General features: G+C 39.3%; 1 protein-coding gene across 2 annotated transcripts in view; it reads left to right on the plus strand.

The window, feature by feature from the left end:
• Nucleotides 1–14,110, plus strand: part of GLUD1 (glutamate dehydrogenase 1) — a 49,782-nt gene extending 35,672 nt beyond the window's left edge. The window contains exons 7-13 of one of the 2 annotated variants that reach the window (XM_074958756.1): nucleotides 3,035–3,172; nucleotides 7,287–7,424; nucleotides 7,567–7,647; nucleotides 8,757–8,880; nucleotides 10,332–10,423; nucleotides 11,959–12,021; nucleotides 12,689–14,109. In XM_074958756.1, the coding sequence (XP_074814857.1) occupies nucleotides 3,035–3,172; nucleotides 7,287–7,424; nucleotides 7,567–7,647; nucleotides 8,757–8,880; nucleotides 10,332–10,423; nucleotides 11,959–12,021; nucleotides 12,689–12,808 (756 nt within the window). In that variant the 3' untranslated portion in view covers nucleotides 12,809–14,109. Of the gene's footprint in view, nucleotides 1–3,034; nucleotides 3,173–7,286; nucleotides 7,425–7,566; nucleotides 7,648–8,756; nucleotides 8,881–10,331; nucleotides 10,424–11,958; nucleotides 12,022–12,688 lie in introns of both variants that reach the window. The other variant, XM_074958757.1, reaches the window with a different exon arrangement.
• Nucleotides 14,111–14,439: the final 329 nt, after the last annotated feature.

The following is a 14,439-nucleotide window of genomic DNA, read 5'->3' on the forward strand; positions in this document are numbered from 1 at the left end:
GTCTGAAATAACTAGGATGAAATTTAATAACGATAAATGCAAAGTACTTCACTTAGGAAGGAACAGTCAGTTGCACACTTACAAAATGGAAAATGACTGCCTAGGAAGGAGTACTGCGGAAAGGGATCTGGGGGTCATAATGGGTCGCAAACTAAATATGAGTCAACAGTCTAGCGCTGTTGCAAAAAAAAAAAAAAAAAAAAGCAAACATCATTCTGGGATGTATTAGCAGGAGTGTTGTAAGTAAGACGCAAGTAATTCTGCTCTACTCCATACTGATTAGGCTTAAACTGGAGTATTATGTCCACTTCTGGGCACCACAATTCAGGAAAGGTGTGGATAAATTGGAGAAAATCCAGAGAAGAGCAACAAAAATGAGTAAAGGTCTAGAAAACATGACCTATGAGGGAAGATTGAAAAAATTGGGCTTTGTGTAGTCTGCAGAAGACTCAGGGGACATAAGTTTTCAAGTGTATAAAAGGTTACAAGGAGGAGGGAGAAAAATTGTTCTTTAACCTCTGAGGATGGTACAAGAAACAAGGGGCTTAAATTGCAGCAAGGGTGGTTTAGGTTGGACATTAGGAAAACTTTAACTGTCAGGGTAGTTAAGCACTGGAATAAATTGCCCAGGGTGGTTGTGAAACCTCCATCAATGGAGATTTTTAAGAGCAAAGGGGCACTTGTCAGGGATGGTCTAGATAAGACATAGTCCTGTCTTGAGTGTAGGGGACTGGACTAGAAGACCTCTTGAGGTCCCTTCCTATGATTCTGTTGCTGTGTAGACTTCTGGGCTTGGGCTGGAGCTTGGGCTCTAAACACTGTAGGGTAGGAGGTTCCCAAAGCTAGGGCTCCAGCCTGAGCCTGGAAGTCTTCAAGGCAATGATAGTGCCTCACAACCCGAGCCCCATGAGCTCGAGTCGGTTGGCATGGGCCAGCTGCAGGTTTTTCTTTGCTATGGAGACATACTCTTACAGCTCTAGACATCTTTTCCAAGTTCTTGGAGATTTTAAACTAAGGGATATTACACATTTCATGTGTAATGTAACCCCACTTTTTGCAAAAGTATATTCTGTAATTCCATGTAATGGAAACACGAGCCCTTTAGTAACCTTATTTTTGGATCCGAAAGAAAAAAATGCAGAGCTCAGAAAAATTTGAATATGATCTGATCTGTGGTATTATGAGATAAACAATGAGATGTATTTAGGACAACATAATGACCTAGATTTTCAGTTTTAGTTCTGAATTATTTTGGCTTTTGTGAGACCTCAAAAGACCCTTAATTCAAACTATGCTGCTACATGTTTTAGGACATGAATATTGGGTGAGAAGAGACTACACTGAGAAATGGATTTCTAATACTACTTAACATGCATAATTATATCCTTCAAGGGTTTTTTGAAATTTGTCCTGTTTATCAGGTTGGATAAATACATAATTAGTGAGCTATTAAATTAAATGCGGAATCTGGATGATGGTCTAGAATGCTTTATTTGGAACTGTTCTCATATCAATGTGGCTAGTGTTAGAAATGGCAGAGGACTGATTGCTACATTTTTAGTAATGAATCCACAACATCACCTAATTGCAACCTACTGTCCTGTGCCAGTTAACCAGTGACCTGAGACAAACATCCTGTACCCTATGTAGAAACACAATAGCACATCAACATCCCCGCTCTTTGAAATTCGCATATTGGCAGCGCCTAAATATAAGAGTCTAAAACTGAACAAGCAAACTGAAAACTTGGCAAAACAGCTGAAGACTAATCAAGAAAAAATGAGGACACAGCACTGAAGACAAACTCCATACATAAATAGAACTTAATTCTTGTATCAAAGCTTGCTTCTAATGTAAAAGGGGAACTATGCAAAATACTTTGAAAGCAATAAATTGAGGAGTTTAACTCCAGGGAAGAGTGAATATGAATCTTATTTCCAGCTCTGCCAAAGACTTCCTGGGTGACCGTGGGCAAGCCACTTAATCCCTGCTTCCGTACCTGTAAAATATAGAAACCTGCATAACATCCCAGGGAGCTAAGGTTTAATTCACATTTGTAAAGCAGTCTGATGTATGGATAGAGGCTACGATTGAAGTGCAGAGTAGAAGATCATATCCTTTAAAACGATAATTTTTGTGGAAGACTGCTTTAGAGACAAATGGATTATCAGAAGAACAGGGCTCCATTAAAGAGTCAACATGAGAAAATAATTCAGTTGTATTTTAATAAATAAAATGAACTTGAGCCACTCTTAGAGGCTTTAATTTTGCAGGCATCCCATATCTGTAGTGACCAGAGGAACACAAGTGTCGAGCAAATTCTGGAATTGTCATTTAAAAGTCCACAGAATCCTATACAACATTCAGTTATGTGCACATTCAGAAAATATGTGATTAAGGCAAATGTAGTTATGAAACATTACATTGACTACATTAATAGCTTTAAAGCTGTTCATCTAGCCTCAAGAAAACTTACAAGTACATTAATACAGTAAAAATTAAAAGTAACTTATGACAAATTTCAACTGAAGTTTTAGTCTTTGAAATTTTATGATCCCCAAAATTACCACGAGCACTCTGCTACATAGTTCAGGAACTGGAAGCAAAAAAAAAAAAAACATGGAAAAGCAGAATTTAGGAATAGGAGAGGGCTTCGTCTAGGCTAGTTTTTCTCTCACAAAATAAATGCCTTCTTCCTATCACGTAACTGGTAGCATCTTTGCAAGTGTATGCAGCTTGAATGAATCTCGGTGGACCGTGCATGCTACTTTTTAGAAGAAAAATATTGGAATGATGTGTAAGTTCTGTCACTGATCTTGCAAAGTACATTATAACAGTAATTCTCTCTCTAGAACATCAGGCCAATGTGGTTAATGTACACAAATATGTCCCCATCCCATATCCATGCCAACATATGACACACAAAGGTGAAAAGCAGATATATGCTTATAAGGATCAAATGTTTTAAGACTTGTGGGCTCATTTCACATGATTTAACTGCTCTTCCTTCTATTCTCCCCATTTTTATTTACAGGGATTCGGTAATGTGGGCTTGCATTCTATGAGATACCTTCATCGTTTTGGTGCTAAATGTGTTGGTATTGGAGAGATTGATGGTAATATCTGGAATCCTGATGGGATTGACCCAAAAGAACTAGAAGATTACAAACTGGTATGAGACTTACGTATTGCTCCGTGTGTAAACTCTGAAAATACTGGAGATGGCTAGAGGCTGGTGTTAATTGTACGGAATATTTGCAAATTATGATCAGCAGTGCTCTATAAATTGCTCATCAGACAATGTTCAGGATTGGCAACTGTGTTTTTAGTATACCATTTTCACTAGCTTGAATGCAGACCAAATTGATTAATACTGATTGGTTTCATGACTTTGATAGCCTGAGTGGTGCTAGTCTGTTCATTTCCCTACATTGCCCATCGCCACCCAGATAGGCACAGTTGCGGATCGGAGTCTCTGCAAAAAGGCAAAGGATTGCATCCAAACAAACTAAATTACCCTGGTTTAGATTAATTCTTAATGTGTGTGTGTGTGGGGGGGGGGGTGTCACAATCTCCCCCCTTCCCCCCCATGTTGCTAAATAGCAGCAGTGTCCCAGCTAGATTGCAGAAGGTGGAAGGAAAGGGTCCTGGTTTGGAACAGGATGAGAACTTCTCATTTAGACTTACTAGTGTAGTACTACGGGCGAGCTTGCATAGCTGCAGCCTCTGTGCCATCTGTTATATGGACAGATAGAAGTTTTTTGAGCAACTTCTATGCTCAAGAAAAGAGATGAAGTTCATTTTGAGGAAATTGAATATGGTCTTGTAAATTGTGGCTTTAACTTGCTAGCTTCCAAATATAGCAATGTTGAGTAGACATTTAAAGGGGCACTGTCTGTCCGTTTAGGCGTAAAATATTACTTCATGTTTAACTAAACTCCCTACATTTTTTTTTTAATAGACTAGGATCCTTAGCATTTAACCATTTGCTTTAGGCTTTTATCGTGCTCCCAGGAAGAGCTCTTGATTAGTATTATTAGTACTCTTGGGGAATTTTGCACCCAAAAAAAAAAAAAAAAATTTGTGCACAATATTTTAAAATGCTGCAAAAGTCAGCATATTTTATTTGCCAAAAGTACACAGTATAAATATGCCGATTTCAATTATTTTGGTCACTTATTTCAAAATACCTTTCAGCAAGCATGTCTAACAATACAGATGACTAAAAAGATTCAGGAAATATTTTTTGACAAATAGATTCCTTGCTAGGCATATTAATACAGAACTTTGAGTAATAATTCATTTAACCTATAATACAGAAATGTATTTTCTGCACCCCTCAGAAGCAGTACAAAGGCTTGTGGGAGTGAGGGGTAGTGAAGGAGCTGAGGGAGAGGGAAGTAATTGCTGGGAAGGAGCCTGGGAGTGAACCTGGAGAGGTGTTGGGTGTGGTGGGGAGAAGTATAGAACAGGTATTTTTGTTGGGGAAGAGGGATTGTTAGGGAGTTGTGGAGCCTCCCCCATGGAGACCCTGGCTGACCCCTAGTCTCTCCCATTCAGTCAGGCACATCTGCCCTTGTCCCTGCACCCCCACTCCCATTCAGCACCTGGCTCATTGGTGTCCTTCCACTAGCTCCTGTGCTCCCGCCCCAGTCTGTCCCTCCCACTAGCCCTTCTGAGCCCCAATTTATGACCTCCCAAGCAGCCAATGTGTCCCGTTTTGTTCCCCCCCCCCCCTTAATATCGAGTGTCTCTTCACCTGGCCCCACAGACAGGGCACTGTGAGGAAGGTAGCCACTGCCCCCTCTCTGCAGCTGGCTGCTCTGGCCCTGAGCCTGCTTCCCTCTCTTCTAGCACCACAGCAGGCTCTGGTGGGCAAAGTTGTAATTGTAGCACCTCCCTGACAGAATCTATTTTCTGTGGAGGAAAAAAAATCTGCAGAGGGCATGAATTCTGGGTGTGCATAGTGGTGCAGAATTCCCCCAGGCGTATATTAGAGTCAAGAGATGTAGTGCTTAAAATTAAGTGCCTTTTCTATCTTAATATAAAATAGTAATTTGTGTACTGCAGCAGTAGTGATTATTTGTAGATGTTCTGATATACTTAAAATCTAGACCAGGGGTCGGCAAACTGTGGCATGTGTGCCAAAGGCAGCACGTGAGCCGATTTTTACTGGCATGCTGCTGCCAGCCGGGGTCCCGGCTGCTGGCCCCGCTAAGCCTGCTGATGGCCTGAATGAACGGAACCCCTGGCCGGCAGTGGGCTGAGCGGGGCCGGCAGCCGGGACCCCGGCTGGCAGGAGCAGGCGGAACTCCAGACCGGCAGCAGGTGAGTCACTGCTGGTCTGGGGTTCTGTCCACCACCCAGCTCAGCCTGCTGCCAGCCTGGGATACTAGCCACTGGCCCCGCTCACATCGCTGCTGGTCTGGGGTTCCAGCTTCCCAGCCCCCCCTGCTAACCAGGGTCAAGGCCTCCGGCCCTGTTCAGCCCTCCTGCTGGCTTGGAGTACCTGCAGCCAGCCCAGGGCTCTGCTCCTGGCCTAGCCCTTATCAAAAATTACACTTCAGTTAGCTTAAAAACTTAGTATATTACAGTAATCATTAAAAAATGTATAATATTAATAAATACATAGATTTGATGAAACAAAGTACATCTCTACCCTGATATAACGCGGTCCTTGGGAACCAAAAAAATCTTACCGTCTTATAGGTGAGACCGCGTTGTATCTGGGTAGGGAAAGGAACCGCTCCCCGCCCCAGTTCACCTCCGCTCCGCCTCTGCCTCCTCCCCAGAACACACCACCACTGCTCCGCTTCTCCCCCCCTCCCTCCCTTCCATGGTTATCACGCCAATCAGCTGTTTGGCGAGGGAAGCCGGGGGGAGGGGGGGGGAGAGAAGCAGAGCGGCAGCAGCGCGCTCAGGGGAGGAGGCAGAGGCGGAGTGGAGGTGAGCCACTTGCAGGAACATGAAGTCGGATATAACGTGGTAAAGCAGCCCCGCTCCCCGGAGCGCTGCTTTACTGCATTATATCCAAATTCACGTTATATCGGGGTAGAGGTGTAGTTGTACTTATGTGCCTGTGCTTAATTTGTGTTTTTGATAATCTGCCTTCTTAAAAAAAAATCCTGCATGTCTCGCACCCCCAGAAAGGGCGTCTCGCACCCCCAGGGAGTGCGTGCACCCCAGGTTAAGAGCCACTGCACTAAACTGATAAGATCTACATTTTAATTTAATTTTAAATGAAACTTCTTAAACATTTTAAAAACCTTGTTTACTTTACATACAACAGTAGTTTAGTTTATATATTATATAGACTTAGAGACCTTCTAAAAACATTAAAATGTATTACCAGCACGTGAAACCTTAAATTAGAGTGAATAAATGAAGACTTGGCACACCACTTCTGAAAGGTTGCCGACCCCTGATCTAGACTGATATTTTGAAAATATATGTAAGGATCTTCCATGGATGCTGCATGAGATTCACCTCTGTTTTTAGAGTGTATTTTTGAGTTTAGGGTGAGCATACTCTTAATTTTCATTCTTATCCCACAGATGCACTGTAAACAGATTGTAGAATCTAATCAATATAAATGTATTTCAGGCATTTAAATTAATTGACACTGGCTGATCTTGATTTAATTTTAATGTGAACTGTATTAAGTCTCAACTTTTTATCCAACAGCCTTAGTGGGATGATCCTTGGCTGCCCATGTAAATAGGAATGGCAATCACATTTTATACTGTCTTTTTGAACATGCTGTTCCTTATATCTCTTTTACTTACTGAGATGGATTAGTAGGTGTTTGAATTGACATTGTTTTTAATTCAAGATTGGGGAACAAGCAAGGAAGCAGACCCCTTTTTTCTCACTCTTCTAGTATGGTAAACTTACATTCTGTTTCTCTAAAGTGCAAGTAAATGAAGTGTTTCACCTGTCTTGAATGGAGTAAAGTGCTTATACAAACCTAATAGAATTGTACAGTGTCTGTTTAGAAGTATTTAAGGTTTAATTGAAAATTTGATGGTATTTGGATTTTTTTTTATGGTACTTGCGGTAGTAGTAGCTGAAGGAGGGCATTTGTGTTAGTTTTAAAAACATAGTGCAGTAGACATGCTGTGGAAAGTGTTGTACAGACACATGCAAAGACATTCTTCAAAGAAGGATGCATGGCTGTCAAAGCAATGGTCTTTCCCATTTTAATATAAAAGAGTAAGTGAAGATTATGCTGTGCAGTAGTGATACTGAAAATAACCGATAGTCACACTTCTCTTCCCCTCAAACAGCAACATGGGACAATTGTCGGCTTCCCCAAGGCACAACCATATGATGGCAACATCTTGGAATCAGACTGTGACATTCTCATCCCTGCTGCCAGTGAGAAACAGTTGACTAAATCCAATGCTCACAAGGTCAAAGCAAAAGTAAGAAGAAGAGTTAAACTAAATATTAAAACAAGAAACAGTATGGCAAATGTCTTTCTCCATATTTACTCCAGCTATTGGTGTGAATATAAATATATGCCTCTGTGTGTCAATAATTATTGTGTCATGGTTCTTTCCCTAGATTATTGCTGAAGGTGCCAATGGACCTACAACCCCGGAGGCCGATAAAATCTTTTTGGAGCGGAATATCATGGTCATTCCTGTAAGATTATTTTGCCAACACTAATGGAAAGTAGACTGGGTCTGTCTGCAAATGCATTCTTTCTCCTGATCACAGGATCAACCTTAGAATTAATATTCTTTAAGAATCACTTACGTGTTCAGAATAATTTTCCTATGAAAACCATTCCTACAATGCCCTCCCTTCTGTGCCTCTCACCTTGAAAATTGGTGTTCTAACTTCACTCAAGACTCGTGAGGTAACTATCCTCAAATCCCAGATCTCTCATTACAGCCATGTTCACTTACTTAAATTCATCTATTGCATGGGAGCGACATTTTCAAAAGAAAAACAATTTACAGTTATTCCTATCAAATACTGACACAAATCCCTAAAACCTTGGTTTTCCTTTCTGGGAATTGACACTTCGTTAACTGCCCAGTCCAGTGAGTGGAGTAGGGAGGGAGAGTCTAAATGCAGTGGCTGAATTTTTCATACTTGAATGTCTAACTTTTATTGAAGTCAGTGGGAGGGTTTTTGAAACTCAGAGCTGCCTATCTGGGTACCTAAAGTTAGGCAGCCAAGTAGGGAAAAGTTTGGCCATTGTCTTCTGCGCTCTAGAAATAAACCTGAACATGGGTGTTTTGATAGAGCTTTGTGCTACAGATGAATCTGGAATGTATAGCCATAACAAAAGGTTGCATGCTGCACTGATTACTTGAAAGAAACCTTGTCTAGGACAGCAAGGTCCTTTTTGGGGAAGGGGAATGCTATCTCTAAAGAAAGTGATGTTGCTGCCAAGTGATTTATTTTAAATCTTGCTCATTTGGCTAGTCTGATGCATGCTTTTTTATTTTCTTGCCAAAAACTTACAGGTGGAGAGAGGGGAAAATAACAGTTAATCGTGTGTAGTTGTATTTGAGGCTTTTTAAATTCATACATTTTTAAATTAATAAAACTTGTAATCCTGATAACTTCAGTGCTCTCCTGAGGGGAATTAATGACTTAATTATTCTCTGTGCTGCCTGTGATGTTTAAACAGGATTTTCATGTTTTTGCATTTTAATTTGCCTTCTAAAAATACAACTAAGTTGTCGTGTCTTATAGGTTTATCATTCAGAAAGCTTTCTATTAATGTTGTTTCCGTGCAGGATCTCTATTTAAATGCTGGTGGCGTAACTGTGTCTTATTTTGAGTGGCTGAAAAACCTGAACCACGTCAGCTATGGCCGCTTGACTTTTAAATACGAAAGGGATTCGAACTACCACTTGTTGAGTAAGCCTTACTTCTACTTTTATTCGCTCTTCAACAAATAAATTGAACTAGAAAGGAACTCTAACCAGCTACGTAGTAAACCAAGGTTACATTTGACATCTTTCTATGCCAAACATGGAAGAAATCAAATACAAAGATGTTCTAAATTTAACTTCTCTTTAAATCTGCTCCTAGTGTATGTGGGAAAGCTTACAAATACACCTAGTGTGAAGATTAACTAATGTATTGAGTAATACGTAGGAAAACATTGTAGAAAACTAACAGTGTCTTCATGAAGTGATACTTAGCTTTTGATATTGTCAAAATGCCTTACAAATACTAATTCAAATCCCTTATGAAAGAAAATATTAGCTCTCTTCAGTGTAAAAACAAAATCCAAAAACCTTCAACTGTGTATTTGGCTAATCTAATCAACAAATTACAGCTTTGAAGATCCCTGCCATTATGACACTGAGCAGGTATACAGCACAGTAGGATTTCTGTGAAGTGCAGTAATGTAATTGATATGGCTATTCTTGAAACGTGGCTTCTGGCCCTCTTGGCTCCTGACTTGGAGGCCATTGTTTGGGCTTCCCATTTCCTGACCAGAATGCTGATTTTATGAAAAAAATAAGCTTCATGGAGTAGAAGAACTGTAAGACTTGTCACCAGGTTTAAATAACACTTCATCGCAAAACGAAATAGCAGTAACAAATGCCTTAGTTTCTCAGAACTTAATGGAGTTGACAAAATTTAGATAAGGAATCTTTTTTAAACATAGCCTCTTCACATAGTGTACCCCATCTGCTCTGGCATTGCTCAAGTAGTAGAGGGTCCTTCCTAGCATTTAGAACAGTGCCTTAAAATTGCATTTATCTGAAACATGGTTAGGTTAGAGTTGGTTAGGAAACTCTTCCAATATAAATGCAAAAACTTGCATAAGAGACAGTGTCCTATGTGCAGACATTTTAAATTCCTTTGGAACTTAGAAAGCTTTTAAAACTTCTTAAGCTTTATTGTTAGTTAGTGCTGTCCTTCTTAAATATAAGCTAAAAAGGAGAAATGGTTGTTCACTTTACTCTCTGAAACTCCGTGCCTGAAGTTTCTACATTAGAAGTATTGGTCTATACTCTTCAGGCGGTCATTTATAGAGGACTGAGATGGTGACATATTAGCTGGTTGAGTTTAGGCTGCAGCTCTTCCACCTCCATCTCTACTTCACCATCCCAGTCTTCCAAATTGTCTTGCAGCAAAGAGAGTACTTGGGACCTTGAGGTTTCTAATTTGAAGCCTTTGTATATCAAAGCAATCGGACTCAAACTTTGTTGCAGTTCTTTAAAAGGTTACCTAGCACAGCTCAGTTTATGCTACTGGTTAAAGTAATGAGTGCTGAAACTCTTTAAAAATACTCACTGGAAAGTTACTCTCTCGCTGCTGAAATTTAACTTGCCTTGTTTTCCTTCCCCTTCCAGTGTCTGTCCAGGAAAGCTTGGAAAGAAAGTTTGGGAAACATGGTGGAACTATTCCAGTTGTGCCTACAGCAGAATTCCAGGATAGGATATCAGTAAGTAGCTGCTGTGATGCTTTCAATCTTTGTTACTCCAGTTGTATTCTAGTATTATAATTGTAAATAAAATCCATTATTTTTCTGTTGGGCATATGTTTTTGCCATAAGGCATCAATGTGTGGTTAGTTACATGATCGAATAGGATGATCTGAAATGCCCAGTAGTATGGCAAACAGGCTAGCTATGTCCGGTTGGTATCTTGCACCTGACTCCACAGAACATTTTTAGCTCTAAAGTCTTCTAAAGCTGAAATTTAGTGTGTACACACAAGTCATTTGGTCTTACATTGTTAATCAGACGGTTGCTTTGTAATACACTCACTGTTTAGAGTGCAAAAACCTGCCTCCTTTTGCAGAGTTACAAAATCTAAACTGTATTTAGTCTCGTCTACAGTAACACTATATACATAGGTTGACTTACTGAACATGTTTCTCATGTGCCTACCTCTTATTCTTCAGTGATATGTTCCAAAAACGTTACTCAGAATTGTTGCTGTTTATATGAAGTGATCACCAACTCCAGTATTCTAAAAAACACTCTTCCTTTCTTACACATACATAACTATATGAAAATATAATTAAAGGATTTTTGAGGGGGGCAATAGACAATTAATATGTTACTGTTTTATATCATTTTGAAAGGAAGAGGAATTGCAAATAGGTACTTCAGAGGCAGAGAGTTTCTCAATAGTGAGCTAAATATTCATGAAAGGTCACACGTTAGACTGAGTCAGAAGCCTAGTACACACTGATTTCGTAGAGTTTAAGGCCAGAAGGGACCAGTGGGGTGATGTGTTCTGAACACTTTTACAACACAGGCCGTAGATCTTCAGACTGTAACTGTTGCGTCAAGATCGTATATACTGTATCTCAAACAGAAATTCTCTTAGAATGATATCCAGTCCTAATTTACCAGTCTTGTGGCTGCCCTAGGAATAAAAATATTAAAGATTGAGGTTTGTGTTAGTCATCTCACTTCAGGATTTTTTAAGTATTCCTGTATTCTGCACAAGAAATGTATTGAGAAACCGGGACCAAATAGCTTGTTCATTCTTGCATAAGTCCTGACCAACTCATTCAGTAGAGCAACATTTCATCCTGAAGTGTTTTGTAAAAAGAATCTTCCTTATTCCAGAATATATCTTCATTGAATTTATAAATGTAAAAGTAAGAAATTGTAGTTCTCTGTAGAAACACTAAAGTCAGAGTGCCACTACTGGGCATTTTATTCGCTGCGGGCTTGATATCTAGAGTCTATCTTCCCTTTTTCTTGAACCTCTAAACATTTCACATACCATATGCTAGGGCTTACTGTCTGTAAGATCACCCACTGAATTAGCAGTGTTCACATATTAGTCTCCTTTTACCAGGTATTAAAAAAAAAATATTAAAAATTTGAAGAAATCTACCGTGAAAGCAGGCTGACTAATTATCGGAACCCAGCGTGTTACTCTGATGTACTAAGAGAACGTCAATAATATTGCATATTTATTCATGTCATATTGAACCCGGATTGCATTCATTCCCTTTCAGGGTGCATCTGAGAAAGACATCGTCCACTCTGGATTGGCTTACACCATGGAGCGTTCCGCCAGAGTAAGTATTGCATTAACATGCAGAGTTGTAGCAAGGGGACATAAACATAACCGTCACAAAAGCAAACTAAGTCAGTGGACGGCACCATTTCCTTGCACTTAAAATAGAAGACAGCTATTGACAATAGTAGTAGTCACTGCACATATGACACTCCTTTGAATAGATGTTTGTGTGGATACCATTAATTGGATGTTGTAGGCCATCCAGAACTGAAAACAAAGTTAAAGTCAACTTGTGTGGATTTAGCAAGCATATTTTTTGATAAAAAGTTTACCTATTGGAGAGCCCCATCATTTATCTTTTTATGTTATAGAAATCTCTTGGGGCAGAAATATTTTCAAAGCTATATTTAATATCACCACATATATGTAGACCATACTGTCCCTCCAATGGAAAACACTGCAGAAGGCGGCATGAAGTCCACTGGATACTCCATGGCTTTTGTGAAGATTTTACAAACATGGAGGGGATAGTGTCTTTGATGATTAGAAGTGGCACCATGGAAATCTAGGAAAGACTTAAGCCTTATGGATGCTGGGCTGTAATCTGAATACTAGGATCCCTCTGTACTGAGCCTTAGCCCCTCTCTGAAATTCCTTGAAAATAGTGTACATGGAAAGGCTTTTCAAGCAATCATAAAAAACTTCCTTCTTTCATTTCTCTTCAGCAAATCATGCGCACTGCCATGAAGTACAACCTGGGTCTGGACCTGAGAACAGCTGCCTACGTCAATGCAATTGAGAAAGTCTTCAAGGTGTACAATGAGGCTGGTTTGACCTTTACATAAACGGGTCATTACCTATCCTTATTGATACCCTTACTTTTCCTGCCATTGTGTACCCTCTTCTTGAGAAGCTTATCGCAAGTTTACATGTAACCACAAAATTCCTCTTTCCTCTGACATTATAGTGGGTACTATTCTGAATTAGTTGCAGTCCAAATATTTTTTTTTTTTAAATAATAAAGAAAAATCCATGGATTAGGTATTGAATACAAATATGTATCTGAAGATAACCAGTTCATCTGCACTTGTGGGGGCCATTCTGGGTATTTCACCTTTAAAATAAAAAGGTACACTTCTTGAATGGATAAACAGTCATGTTACGTGGGCAACCTATCAAATTTCATAACATACTGTACTAGATGAGCAGTTAGTTCATCCTATTACTTCATGCACTTTTGTTTAATGATGTAATTTTGGCTTTGGCACTTTCAGTAGGGCCTTGTATGATCAATGCTGTGGCATTGTCCAAGGCAGAATGGGCCTCCTGCAGGGAGTAACTTTGATAGAACTCTCTAACTTCTACTTGTTGCAGAACTCCAGGCCTGGGGTTTTTTTAGGCAATGTTTTTTCTCTTTTATAAACTGTGCGTCTCCTATAGGACTGTCTTTAATCACTAATTGAACCTGAACTTGACTCAAGCATTGTGAGATACATTAGAGAGGTGACAGGAGCTAGAATTTTTATAAGGTGAAACAGTATCATTGTGTACAAATATCCAGCAAACATATCTGGTTATGTTTTAATCAAGTTGCTCTACATAACCACTCAATTATAGGTTTTTTTTTAAGATTATCTGAAGTTGATATGTATAATCATATATATATATATATGTAGTCCAGCAAACCCTAACTTTTTTTAACGTTAATTCTTTTCAGTCATCTTATTTCTAGAGGCTTTTTTCTGAACATTAAGTTGCCTCAATGAACAATTAGAAGTGGAGTCTAACCCTGAAACTGTTGGACTAACTACAAAGGAGCTAGACTGCTGCTGTAGACCTTATGCAATGTCTTAACACACACTGACTTTGTTTTTTTTCTTTATTGGGAAAGCTTGCATATTCTGAACATATTCAATTGTAACAAAACGGACCTTGATATAGTATTAGATCAAACATAGCTTTTTGAGTTTTTGTCAAGGCCTTAGTCCAGTGGAGTCCCATTGAAGTGCCAGATGTTATTTATGTAATGAATAAGAATTTTTTTAAAAAACAACCAAACCTAATCCCTCTGCGGAACTCATGTTTTTTCTAACTACTTTGTAACTGCATGACATGACAGGGTGAGAAAAGCAGTTATTAAAAAGTTGACCTTTCCAAATCTACTATACTGGTGTATTACTGTTTTCAACAATCACTTTACATGGTAATAGCTTTGTTGTGTAGCGGTTGCTAAACCGTGAAATCTCTGAAATGTCACACAATTCCACATTTATTCAACTCATCACTAGTGGTCAGTCCCTAGTCATTCTGATTCCCAGGACAAATAAAAATATTTTTATACCTTTCCTCACCTCCACCCCCAAACAAATTACTTATTTACCCAACATAACTTTTGAAACTTTGTTAATCATCTCAGCCTTTTGTTTTCCATGTCTTCTAGAGTTCTGAGAAGAAATTAGCATTCTCCTTCTTCACA

This window comes from Natator depressus, chromosome 7 (assembly GCF_965152275.1).
Source record: "Natator depressus isolate rNatDep1 chromosome 7, rNatDep2.hap1, whole genome shotgun sequence".
Taxonomy (NCBI): Eukaryota; Metazoa; Chordata; order Testudines; family Cheloniidae; genus Natator; species Natator depressus.